This window comes from Pantherophis guttatus, chromosome 2, assembly GCF_059756535.1.
Source record: "Pantherophis guttatus breed Tessera chromosome 2, ASM5975653v1, whole genome shotgun sequence".
In the NCBI taxonomy this organism is placed as follows: Eukaryota; Metazoa; Chordata; class Lepidosauria; order Squamata; family Colubridae; genus Pantherophis; species Pantherophis guttatus.
Window position 1 is genome coordinate 216,802,799 of NC_142064.1, and position 16,396 is coordinate 216,819,194.

At 35.8% G+C, this 16,396-nt stretch overlaps 1 protein-coding gene across 12 annotated transcripts in view; it reads right to left on the minus strand.

Annotated features, from left to right (window-relative positions):
* Positions 1-16,396, minus strand: part of IQSEC1 (IQ motif and Sec7 domain ArfGEF 1) — a 298,864-nt gene that overhangs the window by 149,834 nt on the left and 132,634 nt on the right. For 9 of the 12 annotated variants that reach the window (XM_060688352.2, XM_060688354.2, XM_034437789.2 and 6 more), the window contains one exon: positions 7,105-7,149. The exons of the other annotated variants lie outside the window; for them this stretch is intronic. In XM_060688352.2, the coding sequence (XP_060544335.1) occupies positions 7,105-7,149 (45 nt within the window). The remainder of the gene's footprint in view (positions 1-7,104; positions 7,150-16,396) is intronic. 12 annotated transcript variants of the gene reach the window in all.

A 16,396-nucleotide genomic window follows, 5' to 3' on the forward strand; every position in this document is an offset into this window, starting at 1 on the left:
TGGTATTGAGAGAATATTCTGTGAGTTAAAGACAGCATAAGCTTCAAGATATCTTTACTTCACATCATAGTGAAAGATACTTGAAAATGACAAGGATAGGTAAAAATCTCTTAATAATTTTTTTACATGAAATAAACAGTAAACATTGTCTAGTTATTTTTAATTTTTGTATACGTGGTAGTCAGTAAGTTATAATAGAATTTTCATGGAAACAGGAAAGAATGGGGAAGAATGACTATATTGGAAGGAAGAGCTGGTGAATAGACCAGTTCTTTGTCATTTCTTTCCAGAGAAGGAGGGGAATTGAGATTGCCTGCAAGTGCTCCAGACAGTTGCTCCTCATGAGGACACTGCAAGGCAGGGATCTCTGGCAAGTTTTAAACTCTGGGAGATGAGGGAATAGAGTATCATTTTGCTCAAACCGCAGTTGGCACTTTCAGAAAGGACATTGAGTTTGCATACTTCCTTTTCAAATCACTTTTGTAAATTGGTTGTTAATTTGTTCTCAGCTATTTCGAACCTTTGAATCAGTAAGTTTTGCAAGCACCACTTAGTTCCCTTTAATCTTAAAGAAATCAAATTTAAATACAAGTTTAAAGACTTACTTTTTAAAAAATAAACAGTAAAAGGCAGACTAGTGCTTTGATTTTGGAAATTTATAAACAGACTAGAATGGATTCAAAATAAGATTTTGGAATTAATTATAAGACTCCTCATGGAAAAATGTTTTTGATTTTTTTAAAAAAACATAGTATGATAAGACTTTAAAAATTGGACACTAGAGGGAACTAGAGAGAACTAGAGATTATAATTAAAGGAGAACAGTCAAACTTGACTTGCAACAATGAAGCAAAATATTTAACACTGAATACATTGATACATATGGATACATATTTTTGATTGGTTGGGGGTGTGTTCTGTTTGGGTGGGCGCTTGGTTGTGCTCAGCTTAGTCTGAGTTGCAGGGGGATTTGAGCTGGTGAGCTGCGTTGTTGTTGTTTGGCTTCGTGTTTGTGGCCGTGCGAGCTCTTCATGGTGGGTGTCAGTCTGCTTCATGTATGGAGGGGTTTAAAGTGGCTAATGATGCAGCTGCGGTCTGGCTTCTGGTCCTTGGTCATGGCTCATTATCAGTGTGGGTTTGAGTCTGCTTTCTGCGTGGATGTGTGGTTGTCATGAACACACCCCCAGCCAATCAGAGCACAACCAACCCCCCATCCAATCAGAGCACAGCCAAGCCCCTAACCAATCAGAACACACCTCCACCCAATCAGAACACAGCCAAGTTCCCACCCAATCAGCTCACACCCCCACTAGCAGTTAAAAGGAAGAGACAGCTGCGATCTCACATTGCTCCTGGAAGCACGAAGCCGAGAACACCAGCCTGAAGATGACGAATGAGACTTCGTCGAAACGTCGCCAAGATACTTCCAATTTTACGTGGGAGAAGACCCGAATAACCAAAGACCTACATATATATGCTAAAGGTGCTCACTAAGAAAGAATTTTTTGAAATGACCATCAGAGCATTAGTATTTCCTATATTATTATTAACACGCTCTGATGCTAAGCAGTTCTATTCCCCCTCCTCATCTGAAAAGAAATCTGTTCCAAATGCAAAACACAAGCAGAGGAGAGGAGTTTCAGTTTCAGTTTCAGTTTTACTTTCACAGCAGCAAGCAGGGGATAGGATAGGGAAGGCAAGCCTGAGGAAGTGAAGGGGATAGGATAGGGAAGGCTTCTCTGGGGCAAGGCTGAGAAAGAGAAGGGAATAGGATAGGGGAGGCTTCTGTGGGGCAAGGCTGAGGGAGAGAAGGGGATAGGATAGGGGAGGCTTCTATGGAGCAAACCTGAGGGAGAGAGGGGGAAAGGAGAGGCCAATCATAACTACTAATTAATTTTCAAGCTGTAAGTGTTGATTTATCAAGCCTGATCACATAGTGGGTATTCAGCTAGTGTTTAATAAAATTACTATTAAAATTACTATTTTTATGCAAACAAAAATGAAAAATGGTTACTCTTGTAAGATAATGATAATTTCAGTTAGACAGCGAGAACTTTCATATACTGTATTCTTCTACAAAATATAGGTTGGCGGCACATTTTTTATAAACGGAACTTTGCACATGGATTGCTTCTGTCAGTGATGTGATTTTCACTGATTTCTCAGGAAGTAAGAGTGCCTAACGAGCAGGGAGAGTGTTTTCAAGCCATGAGAATGGTGGAAAATGGGTGAATCTTTAACAATTAATCTTTACTGGAAAGCTACAGGAGTTCTTGTAAAAAATGATACAGCGTGTGTGTTTCATTTTGAAAATGACAATCAACAGAGCTCTTGAAGGATTAGTGTGGTCTACCTGCCTCTTAAAGAAGAATAAAACTGCTTGTGTATTATCATGCACAATGAAGTAATTCTTGAAGTAATGTATTCCAAAATAAAGTCACAATGAATATAAGTACGGTGTTTTCCCCAAAATAAGACCCTATCTTATATTTTTTTGAACCCTGAAAAAAGCGCTTGGCCTTATTGCCATCAGGGGATGTCTTATTTTGGGGGAAACAGGGTAGTTTTAAATACTCCATATTATCCAGCTAGTCAAATGTCAAGAAAGACTCACAAGTCTTCTTAAGGAAGGTTTGATGTGTATTTATTTTATGTTTATTTATTTATTAAATTCTTATACTGCTCATCTTTCCTATAAAGTGACTCTAGGCAACTTATTCTGGGTGTAAATACCTGTTATAGTTGTTCTGAGAAAATAGGGCATGAAGAAGCCAAAATGGCTACTGAATCATGTGCAGAACCACAGAAGGGAGATAGAGAATCAGGACTGGACTCCAAGGATTTTTCTGGCGTTAAAATAAAGTTTACTGAGGGCATAAAGTATGAAGTATGCTGTTTTACAGGAGAAAGCATCAGCCTCTTATTCTGCATACTGAAATAGACCAGATTCAAGATATATGTTCACTTGACCTGGCACTGGTTAAGAAATCTGCAGATATTCCTTGTCAATTCTAAATTCTATGGGTAACAAGCACACTATAACAGATGTCAGGATAAAGAGCATTTTTGGTGGTCCAAAGTTCCTTGTTAAAAATATAGTTTTATTCAGTTGTACTAGCTGTTGAGAAAAAAAGGCACAAGTCAGAAAATTGCCTTAAAACTTCAGAGAGTAAATACAGCTCTCAAGTTGAAATCAAAGGTAACAGCCTGTGCAGTAAAGAGGCAGACAGAATCTGAACAATGGAAGATGAACTGAGAATTCAATGTCTGCCGGAGATGAAAACTGGACTTAAAATTTGGACTTTAAAGCGGCACCCACTGTGAGACTGGAATTGCAAATTTAGGAATAATTTTGTGGTTAAAAATAGGCAATCCCAAGAAATACTGTACATTTTATAAAGCAGGGCTTCTTCAAAAACAATGTATTATAAAGAACAACCCTCTACAATTGACTTTATTTAAATTAAAGGCATTATACAAGGCTAGGAAGTTTTAACTTTGCCAACTTTCTACTTTCTGATAAATCACATTTTAATCTATATATCATTAAAACTAGGAGCGTTAGATGAATAAATGGGAAAAAATTAGTATTTAGCAAATCTATCACAGATAAAGCACTAATTAACTAACAAACTAAATGCTCATTAAGATTAATTTATAGCACAGGTCATCATCATCTGATGGATTTTAACTGCTGCTCCACAAAACCTGGCAACATTATATGATGTCGCAGAATTAGCATCTTCAAGCAGCAGGGAGGTGTAAAAATTTATGCGCTCTGGGTATTTATACAGTAATGGTGAGATGAAGCTACTATGAATGTCTCGATTTTACAGGCATTGGATGTGTATATGCTACATTGTTTCTGTGTGTCCAAATTTTACAAGGGCATTGTTTTTCTGCATACAGAATTTTCCTGTATGAGCTTCAATGACAACTGAGAGGAGGGTATGACATCATGCCAGATGGTTAGATACCTCAAGGTTATTTACATATGTCATGGAAGAGGCAGAGTTCCTGCTGGATTCATGGGCAATAAAGGTTGTGGACCTAATTAGATCCAACTGGCACTCAACATCTACTACACACTGATTAATGAATGCTTTGGCCTGATCATATCCAATGCTGAGTAGAAGGTCTGGAGAGGACCCAAAGTTGAGATTTTAGTTACCACTGCCTTGTTCCATGTGGACTGAAAATCATCCCCCGTAGTTAATGGGTCAAGGCCAAGGGGAAAATAGTTGAGCCAATAGTTGAATATGGTCACCCACACTCTAGTCCAGTGATGGCTAACCTTTTTGCTGTCACGTGCCAAAAGTGGGGGAGCGTGGGGGGGTTTCACGTGTGCGTGTGCCCCCACCCATAATTCAATGCACCCCTCCCCCCTGTGCATGCATGCACAACCCTCCCACAATCCCCACGCTTTTGGCATGTGATGGCACAGTGAGCTCAGTAGGCCCATTTTTCGCTCTCCCCAGGCTCCAGAGGCTTTCTTGAAGCCTGGGGAGGGTGAAAACGGCCTTCCCCATTCCCCCGGAGGCCATCCGGAGGCCAGAAATGGCCCATTTCCCATCTTCCAGTGAGCCCGGAAGGCCTGAAAATCAGCTGGCCAGCACACACATGGGTGCTGGAGCTGAGCTAGAGCAACGCTCGTGTGCCCACAGAAATGGCTCCGTGTGCCACTTGTGGCATGCGTGCCATAGGTTCGCCATCATGGCTCTAGTCTCTAATTTATGAGGCCTGTCTCCATTCTCAGAGTGGATTAAAGAGATATTTGGGGACTTGAAAGTCCAGTCTTAGAAATTTGGATTGAACAAGTTCTAATGCAGCAAAATTGGAGAAGAGGCCCATTTGGGCACCACAAAGTAGTTTAGTGCATGATGATGTAACTTCTCTTGGGTAGAATGCATTCCAGTCGTTTTAATTTCCCATAGGGTATAATAGGTAGGTTGAGGGGAAAGGAGAAGACAGAATAATGGTACCTACCCTCATATACAATTCCTTCAATTTTTTTTATTAATGCATAAGCAGATCTGGATTAATTATAGTTATTCTGCTGGAGCCATCTCAAATTTCATTAGGCAATCCCCACCTTTATTCAGTAAACTAGCCAATTAAGCCTCTCTTATTATCTATGGCAGGGGTGTCAAAGTGGTAGCCCACAGGCTAGATGCATCACATGCAGGCCATGCCCACCCCAGCTCTGCAAAGGGAAAAAATGTCGCAAAACATCACGTGACGACATCGTGACACCACAAGTTTGACACCCATGATCTATGGGTTCAAAACATAATATAGAAGACTGTGGCTTTCAATGTAAGAGGAATAAATGATAAAAAGCATAAATAATGAATGAGTTGAAAGAAACAAAAATAGGTAAAAGATCTGAATGAAGGTGGTCTTATTTTCTGTTCTCTTTACTACAAAGAAATATGCTTTTTTAAAAAAACTGGCAGTTAGTAAAACCTGATTTGCAGATGGATAAAGCAGTATTCAAAAGCACTGTAACAATACTGAGCTAGATTAGAACTCAAAAATTATGTAGGAAATTTTGTTTTATCATCTAGAAACATTTACAATTTTAAAAATTCATTATTTTCTTCTAATATGTTTTTATCATTCATGCATACATTGTACCTCATTGATAGCTGCAAAAGTTAATTGTACAGGTAATTATCAACGTACAACTCCTATTGGGGCCAGAATTTCCATTCCTGAGCAAGGCGATTTTTAAGTGAGTCACACCCAATTTTATTACCTATTTTGCAGTGGTGGTTAAGCCAATCAATGCAACCGTTAAGTGAATCATCCAGTTATTAGGCGAATCTGGCTTCTCCCATTGATTTTACCTGCTAGAAGTCAGCTGGGAAGGTCACAAAAGGTGATTATATGATCCCAGGACTGTGCATCCTTTGTAAATACATGCCAGTTGCCAAGCACCAAAATTTTGATCGTGTGACTCTGGGGCGGCTGCAAGAACTAAGTAATTTTTTGTAGTGCCATTGTAACTTCAAATATTCACTATATGAATAATTGTAAGATGAGGACTACCTGTAGTTATGTAATCAGTAAATTCAAAATGCAGCATAAACATCTGGAGGAATGTTAGCATTTCAAAAGGCAACTGGTTCATTTCCTGTTTTTCATAGATGAAAAAAGTTTGTTATGCCAAAAATAGTCTATTAGGAAGATGGTGTGACAGACTGTATAACCTGTGCTGCTGTAATGGAACACTAAATCTAGAAAAAGACTTAAAAAGATAAATACAGTGACAAGTATATTTTAAATGAAGGAAGGCCATTTGCTTGGACAAAAAGAAGCTATTTAATGGGTCAACGGATGATGGGTTTTTATTGATAATGACTGCACACATACCCTCTTCTAAGACTGTCAAACACAATCTTTCTCCTCGACTCCTTTAGTTGCAGAAAATGAAGTCCAAGAGATTATTTGTCTCAATGACAAACCACTTCAATAGATTCTATTGAAATATACTGTGTTCCAATTGATTTCTACAGCATACTTTGCAATAATATGAATCATTTTAAACATACTGCCTGCTAATTTGTTTGATTTTATGAAACATAGCTTCAGCAGAACATTCTTCCAATAGAATTTTATTAAATTATTATTTTGATTTTTTTTTAAAAAAAAAGCACAGTTTATATTTAATGTCGTCTGAGAAGCACCTTCTTTTCTAAGTTGAATTTCCTACTGCAGGGCAGGAGTTATTTGTAATAACAGCCTGTAAATGATTTGTCAGGAGATTTCTTCGTTATATGGCAATCTACTACAGTACATTTCAACCATTTCTTAGGATCACACAGAATGCTGCAGTGGTAAAAAAAAAAAAAAAAAAGCATGGAAAGCTGCCTAAAATTTTTCAGATTCATAACAGTCCACTGACCTTCTCATTAGACTCGTAGCATCCTATATCCTGTTCTACAGAATGACTCTCCATAACTGAGAGACAGCCCTGCAAACTTGTGCTGATGACAGTGAAATTAATTGTCAGTATTATATTGAACTTGCATGATGTTCATGATTATTAAAATTAATTCTACTACTCCATCTTTTTTTAAAAAAATATTCAATATATTTTACCTGCGTGGATCAGTTGAAAGGCTCTTTCTTGTTTCCAAGGAAGTCCTGAGATAGTTGTAAAAAAAGAATATTAGAATATAAGAATATTAAACATATAGTATTAGATAAACTTCTGAAAAAAATTCTTACACAAATTATCCATCAAATTATCTATATATTATAAAATATATTATAAAATATTAAAAATAATTTTTAAATAAAAGCTTTAATTGCCATATAAAAAGGACACAAAAAGTTTAACTTCATTTTTATAAATATTTGAAATCTGAAGTATTTATCATTAATGAATCTATAGTGTCATTCTATAATGACATATAAATATATACCTGTGTTATATATATAAATCTTGGTTACGTAGGGAAAACCTGGCTAGAAGAAAAACATATATATATATATATATATATATATATATATATATATATATATATATTCTATAGCTACAGATTATGCCTTTACTATAATGCTAAATCTGAAGATTTTAATTATATCCTATAATTTTACATGTACCAACTCTAATCATATTGCGATTAATTTCTGAGAAGTCTTATATACATAAGCCAAGTGTTTTAGAATCATTCTTTTTATTGATATGTTGCTAAAATGTTGCATTAATCTATCTCCTTCTCTCTTGACATTTCTATTAAATGGTTAAAAATGCAATTATCTTTTCTTTCACCATAGGAACAAATGGATCTTTATAGATCAGCTGCTTTAAAGCCTTTCATTTTAGTTTAGAAGGGAAATCTGTTTTGCATGGTTCAGTTGAAAGACTGGACCTGAACTAGGAGCATATAATTTAGCTAACTCTCTCTCGTAAGATGATCAAAACATTGTGATCATGCAGACAGCTGTCAAATACTGTCATGCAGATGCATATAAATATACCACAGTTTACAGATTTTGTTTAAGTGCACCTACTCACGTAAAACATGTTCACACATTTACAAGTTGTTTTCATAAATAGTTTAAATTAGAATAAATATTCATACCATCTCATCTGAAAACTACCAGTAGTGAACAGTTGTATTTTTTGAGGATGAAATCATTTTTCATTAGTTGTTCCTTCTACACTCTTCAAATTCAATTTCAACGTTCCCAGAATTGATTGTCCAATGATATCAGTCTAGCCCTCTAAACAATACAGATTGTTTTGAAGGTAAATTCAGCATTTACATTTACACCTAAATTTTAATCTCAATGACATTAAAATAGCATGAAAAGTAATCTGATTCAAATCAGTTTTTAATCAAGTGCACAAGTGAACAGATGTATGTCTTGCCCTTTTCAACATTGTTGATAATGTGCATCCTTTTTTATCTCTCACAACCCCAATTATGTGAATGTAGACTCCACTGTAATATATTGGATGGTCATCAACTTTAATGGTTAAGGATGGACTTAAAGCTCAGTCTTTCAGTCTGAAAGTCGAACTCTATTTTATAAACTAGTAAAATAATGAAACAGGAAAACCCGTTTTAAAATAGGAAAATCTACCTTCCTATAACTTTCAGCTCAATAGAAACCCAAACATTTCTGATCTGTCAATAGACCTCTGAGTTTCTTTGGGGATAACTATATAACAAGGTCTACACAGTTTGGTATGTGATACTACTTAAAGTTTTTCTGAAGTGCTAAAACACGGGTGTCAAACTCACCACGTCACATTGATGTCACGTGACATATCGTGATGTTTTTCCCTTCGTGGAGCTAGGTTGTGTGTGCCCTGCACGTGACGCATCTGGCCTGTGGGCCACCAGTTTGACACCCCTGTGCTAAAAGAACCAAAAGAACCAAAGGCCAGAGCAATACAGAGACAAGGGATAAAAGATAAAACTTGCCTTTTCATTCATCTTAATATTTGAATAATTTGAAAGTGAAAATGAAAGCTGTTTCTTATTCTGGAGAGACAATTACAATGTACAAATTATTATTACAGGTAGACCTTGACTTACAACTGTAATAGAGCATTATGGTCGTAGGTTATGACAGTCACAAAGGAGGTCACCCACATGACGGACCTAATTTTACGAACTTTTCTTGTCTAGGTCACTAAGTGAATGACCACAGTTAAGCCAATCCCTGGTCATTAAGTGAACACTTTGGTTATTAAGCAAATCCCATTGTTTGCTATAGGCTGTTTTTACCAAAAAAAAAACCCAAAATAAACAGGTTTTCAGTAAAAATGTCATAAATTGTGGTTATATGATTGTGGGATGTTGCAAACAGCTGTAAATGCAAACCACTTGCTGACTGCCAAAATGTACCCATGTGATGGGGAAGGGGCATCATAACTAGGTCATAAATAATTGGGCAATCTGTTGTAACTTTGAATGGTCACTAGGTGACCAGTCATAACTAAAAAATTGCATGTACTTGGTGTTTACTGGTTGTCTCTTTGGCCAGGACAACCGTCTTCCTTTTCTGTTGATACACATTATTTTATGTCTGTTTTTACATTGACTAGACTCATCAACCAGTTGGTTGGACTTAAAATGTAAATTATACATAAAAAAGAAATAAATATTCAATCCAGCTGCATATTTTCTGTCATGGAACCACTCAGCCTACTTCAGTATGAGAATCAACTTGTAAAAAAATTCACATTACAAATGAATAATTTCCAACTAGTCAGTTCTGGTTCTTTTAATTTTTAGTATTTTAGCTCTCCTTCCTTCCTTCCTTCCTCCCTTCCTCCCTCCCTCCCTCCCTTCCTTCCTTCCTTCCTGTAGTTGGAAATAGCACCCTTTTAAAATGAGAGAAATTAAACCTCTTTCTAAAAAAGAACAAGATGTCTACCATAAAAGTCAGTTAATACAGTATGCCTATGACAGATTGCACTGAGGTTGAGAGTAAAGGAAGTCTCTAGACACAAACAATCAGCAGATGGGAGAGATTGTTACAGGCTTATCAAGGAAATGGATTTGGTCACACAAACAGTCTGGGAAAGGGAAAATCAAAAGCTTTCAAGAAACCTGTTTTGATGAAGGAGGACAAGTATGATTCTTGCTTCCCTGATCCTGCTTTGCAGGTAAGACTTGAGAATGCCCCTTGTTAGGAAACAATTACAGGACCAGAAGCGAAAAGAAAGAAGTTTTGACTTAAAGGCAAAAGAGTCCTCCCTCAGCCAGGTTGCTACTTGAATTGCATTTTCAATTAAACACATAACCCCCATCTCATCTCCAAAATCTTATTTCATTTCCGAAAAACATTTAACATAATAGCTCTAGCGTAATTTGAATTTTAAAAAACAATGAATGAACAATTCTGAACTAAATGGATAACTAAATAGAACTGGATATGTTTAGTCTTACGAAGAGAAGGACTACATGATAGCAGTCTCCAATATCTGAGGGGCTGTCACAAAGAAGTATGTGTGTGTGTGTGGGGGGGGGGGTGTCAACCTATTCGCCAAAGCATCTAAGGGTAGGGCAAAAATTAACAGATGGAAGCTTATCAAAGAGAGATCCAACCTAGAACTAAGGAGAAATTCCTGATAGTGAGATCAATTATCAGTGGAAGCTTTTAAGAAGAGATTGGACAGCCATTTGTCTGGAATATTATAGGGTCTCCTGCTTAAAAGAGGATTGAACTAGAAAACTTTCAAGTCCCTTCCAACTCTGCTATTCTGTGTAATAATGCAGAAACAATTAAAGATTTAATCCTGACTTTGGAAACTCATTAAATAAATCCTAACAAAACTTAAGTATTGTGCTATTTTTCTGATTTGCCAAAAACGGGGATTATATTTTTAAATTCATAGCAGTTCAAAGTCTACAAAATATTTCTATTTTAGAAAAAAGTATTCCAAAATATCTTGTAGCTAACAAACTAAACATGTCATTTTAAATGCAAGCTCAAATATTTTTACTTCTTTTTGTTTGCTTTCACTATGATCCAGGAGGAGCTAATAATGATGATCTTGCAATTCTTTGTTAATATGAGACCTGGGAATTGAAAATAATGAACTTAGTTTACTTGCAGATAAGTCTTGTCTGCAATATAACATATAAAATTATAAATGAAACTGTACTAAGAATACTCTAGATTGCTTCTACAATATTTAAACATCATTCTGCCAACCTCATTAAGTGGCACATTACTGTATATAATGAAGACATGTAAATTAGATACTAAATTGGACTGATTAGCTGATCACCTTTGTAAAATCATTACTGTGATACTATGCAATTTTTAATAGTACATATGAAAATTAGACCACAAATATAAACTAAGCACTTGCTCTTTTAGAAGCAAAAGAAGATGAAAAGTATATGTAGGTTCTGTAAATGATCGCAGTCTTCCAAACAACAGCTGAATGTCTGGATTTAATTGATTAATAACTAATTCTCTTAATTCTGGGCTGATTTTGTTTTTGGAAGGGAGACCAAAAGACATCCTAGGGCTGTAGGTTAGTGTAGTATATTATAAACCATTCCATAAGAAGGCAATAGCAAATTATTTTCATATATTTGCCAAGAAAATTAAGTGGATATATCCCCAAAGTCAGCATTATGAGCTTTACCCGAAGGAGACATTATTTTATTTATACAATTGAAGTTTCTCTGTCAAAAACAACTTTACTGATAGAAGAAAACAGCTTTTTTGATAGACCATTCATCTTGAAAAGAGACTATTACCTGTGTGAAGCATAACCCCAGTAGCCAAACTCTCTGCAGAAAGTGCACTTTCATATCATGAAAGTATATTTTTGGTAAAGTGTGATGTTGCCTTTATAAGTTAATGACATAAAAAGTTACAAGAACCAGAACAAAGGGAGGACATCTGCTTGAAATATTATAGCAAGTAGTTTTAAGACAAAACAGCTAGAATCTCAGTGGAAAATGATTTCACAAGCACATTTTAGCTAAAATATCCCACATCACAGAGATTTAACTGTCAACAGATGTGTTTAAAGAACCAAGTCTGCCTCAAGAATACAAGCAAGACCAAGTTACAACATACAAAATAAGTTCAAAATAGAATTCCTATTAATACTGTGGTTTTCATTACAATTGATGGCATTCTAGCATAGTTAAATTGATGCACTTTGCAATGTTGTCCAGGCATTTATCTACCTGATGACCCATAAAATGAAAAAAATATGGAAAATGATATGTGTGTCACCTTTTTATATTTGGTTTTATAGTTCTACTTCTTGAGTAGGACTTGAGGACTTGGATTGTGGGGGCAATAAGCTGACTTTGTAGAAACACCGCTTAAGGGGGGCCAAAAGCTCTCATAAGCAGGTATATACAAAAGAATGAAGGCTATTGCTATAAGTGCATTATAAGTCGCCCTGAGTCTTCGGAGAAGGGCGGCATATAAATTGAACTAATAAATAAATAAATACTTCAAACTTTTGAAAAATTATTGGCCAACTTAATATAAATAAAGCTATGGACAAAAACCACAGATGTCCTATTAATCTCATACTGAAATTAAATCTGAATCATAGCATTTTCAAGCTTCTCTCTCTATAGTCAACAATTAGTCAAAACTATTTGGATCAAAAACCAAGGTTTATAAATAGCATCCTATGCTATCAATAGCATTCCATGACACTATCTTCCTTTGGCTGTGTAACATTAATGCCCATTGCTGTGTTGAATCATTGACTGATTAAAGCTATTGTCCATGTGACTCAGACAGAAAGCTCTGCATTTGTTTCTTCAAAGAAAGCAATGACAAACCTCTTCATACTGATGCCAAATTATATGGATTTGTCTATAGAGTCACCAGAACTCTATCTTGACGTGTTGGAGATTTTACCTTCTAGTTGTTTTTTCACCTCAGAATAAGTGAAGATATGTAATCATGGACTTTAAGCAAACCATAACAATCATTTAGTCCAACTTTCTATAGCACTACGTAAAAAAAACAACAACAAATATAATCATATTTGAAAGATATCCATTCAGCTACTTTTCATAAGCCTATAAAGACAGAGAACCCACAACCTGTGTATGTAAACTATCCTACTATTAAGCAAATATATTATATTTATATAATATCCTACTATTAAGCAAATATGTTATATATTTTTTTCTAATATTTAAATATTTAAAATCTAGGTTGCTGCAATTCATACTTATTATTTTTTGCTTCTGTGGCAAAGAAAACCATTTCTGACTATTTTCCCTGTGGCGTTCTCTCAGTCAATATCAATAAAAACGCTGATATTACGTCCTCTCTGTTTTCTTTTATCCAAATTGAATATCCCAAATGCCTTAAGCCTGTCCCCCTAAGGCATAACTTCAAATCCCTGTATCATCCATGCTGCTCTCTTCTGGACCTATTCTAACTTGTGAATAGCTTTCTGGAAATCTGGTGCACAAAACCATGCATAACACTGTAAGTGTAGTCTCAACAGCAAAGGGGGATAGGGTGTTTTATTCACATAGTTGCTTTTCTCCTTAAAATTATATGGAGTTAGGGGCTTCCAATTCAGAGCTCTAATTACCATATAATTGAGATTAATTTATTTCACAATAGAGCTGGGCAACATTTCTTTCCTGAATTTCTCAGCCGTTCTTTAAAGGAGTCATGCATTTTCTCAGGCTTGCACTATAGTCATGCAGACTCAGAAAAATACCCGTTTTAATTAAGGAGGCTGTAAAGAGGTTGCAAAGGAATGAAATCATGTGTTGTTATCTTCTTAATGCTCCTTTGATTCAAACATGTATTTCCAAAGCTAATACAGCTACCATGTGGGTCCCAGAAAAAAAAGTTTTTTAAGGAACAGTTGACAGATACAAGTAAAGGTCCATGCCTACTTTGGTTCCACACACTCCAGAAATGTTTCATACTGACTTGTTATCTAGATCCAGAATTAGATTAGAAAAACAGAGTTCTGTTCTCTCTCAGCCTAGCCAAGGAACATACAATGGCTATATCTTTTTTCATTTTTCAGCAAAATAATATTGTTCCTGCAAATAAAATTTAATTTTACACATAATAAAGCTTATGTGTAGAAGGTGCAAGTTAAATTTAATAGAAACCCATAAGAGGTTTTTAGATTATAGATCTTTTAAGCCTATATTTTTTTAAAAGGATGCATTTATAGTTTTGCTATACTGGAGGAACATATGATTTGCATTGACAATACTTCTTACAGCACGAATAGCTGAACCAATAGTTGAGAGTGGTTTTGTGCAAAGGGAGGGTATACCTTTGCTAATACGTTGGGAATTGTGAGGAAAAAATACTTATAAGGAATAAACATGCTGAGGATTTTCGCAGAGTAAACCTGTTGTAGGCTAGATGCCAATATACTGTAGTGGTTAAGTTTTTGAACTAAGAGTGGAATTCCAATTCAAGTTTATCATCAGCTAAACTTGTCTTTTTGATTAACCTGCTCATCAGGGCTGCTAACTGTGAGGGGAAAATGAAGTGAGATCCCAACACAAGCTGTCTTCAGCTCCTGGAGAAAAGCCAGCATATAAATCTAACACAGGCACAAACAAATAAAATGAAGCTGAGCCAAAACCACACTGAGAAATCTATAGTGAGGATGAGAATATTTCTGCATCCCACGAGCATTCTGTCTGTCTGGATACTATTATTGGGGCTTACCAATAATTGCCTGGTTAGAAGGATCCCTCTGATTTGAGGGGAGCATTGTCATTGTATCTGCTATTCCTCCATGTTCCCACAGTGTTGTTTTAAGTAAACAATATACTGTTTTATTTTTTTCTTCTTATTTTTCTCTGGCTAATGTATTGCCAGGTTTTGCAACATCTCTGAATAAGTAGTTTACAAAGATTCAGAATACGAGAGGTTCTGAGCACATTAACCCAACAGAAGGAAATGGATACCTGTACCACTGTTCAGGCTAGGCTCAATGTATACTGCCTCTAAAAACTAAACAGTTAAGAAGTTGCGATCTAATAGGCTGATTTTTTTTTTAAAAAAGTTTTGTGTGACTGACTAAATGTTAATAACTGGCAAGTGCTTAGACCAAGGGTGTCAAACTCACATTGTCACGGCGGCGTCACATGCCGTATCGGGACTTTCCCCCCTTTGCTAACTCCATGGGCCAGGAGTTTGACAGCCCTGGCTTAGACTATTCTTCCGGTTTCTTGGCAAGTTTTCAGAAGTGGTTTGTCCTTGCTTGCTTCCTAGGCCTGGGAGAAAGCAACTGACTCAAAGTCACCCAGCAGACTTTGTGCCGAAGGTGGGACTAGAATTTATAGGTTCCCGATTCTAGTCCGATGCCTTAGACACTACACCAAACTGGGTCTCTTAACAAAAATACTTAATTAAATACTTGAAGGCATCCTATTTTCTTGAAAACCTAATTGAAGGAACATCATATGAATACACAATAAACAGTTATTTTATGTCCAACTAGAAGGAGAATAGCCCCTTTAGAAAGGATTACAATTTTTCTAAAAATAATAAGATGAGGATTAATTAATTAATTCAAAAAAACATCCAACTTGCAAATTGCTTTTCAAAGAAAACTAAGAACTGAGCATTTTTTTCCGTAGCTTTTTAAAGAAAGCTAAGAAAGCTAAAGAACTGTTAATTATCAATTTTCATACAAAGATTTTACTGAGGACATTAAAAAAGAGAATTGTATTGGTTAGCACTTTGGTGAAAAAAAAAACCAATAAATATAATCTAGGGAAAGACACTGTCTTTTTTTTCCTTAGGTCAGTGGTCTTCAAATTTGAGAATCCTTCTCAATGTGAAAATTCAGTACAGAGTCAATGATTTAATATGCTTTCTGTAATACATTTTATTTAAACAAAATAAGATACAAGTATGTTGTAATAATACATTTCATACAATGTAAACAGAAAATGTCATGTTGAATCCTGGATGACTCTCACGGAACCCTAGGGTTCCAGGAAACCTAATATGAATACAGTACCATGGACAGTACTGAAATGTTTATATTTGTGTCCCCTAAATATTTTTACAGCCCTTGCTTGATTTTATTGTTCAGTTCCCCTACTCAGCAGGATGAGGGAAGGGACTCCTGCCTAATAAATTCTGAGAATTATAGAAGTTTGGTCACACTTTTGTTTGGTCTGAAATTATAAGAATCCCCCAATATAGGTCAAGAGCCAATTTGGTGTAGAGTTAGTTGGTGACTGTAGACCAGCATTTTCTCTCAACCCTAGGAAGGAAGCAAGGGCAAACCACTCCTGAAATCTTGCCAAGAAAACTACAGATTTGTCCAGGCAGTTGCTAGGAGTCGACACTGAAGATACACACACATGCACTCTCACACACAGAGATTATCAAGATAAAAAATTAAATACATTTATATTTCTAAAATACATGA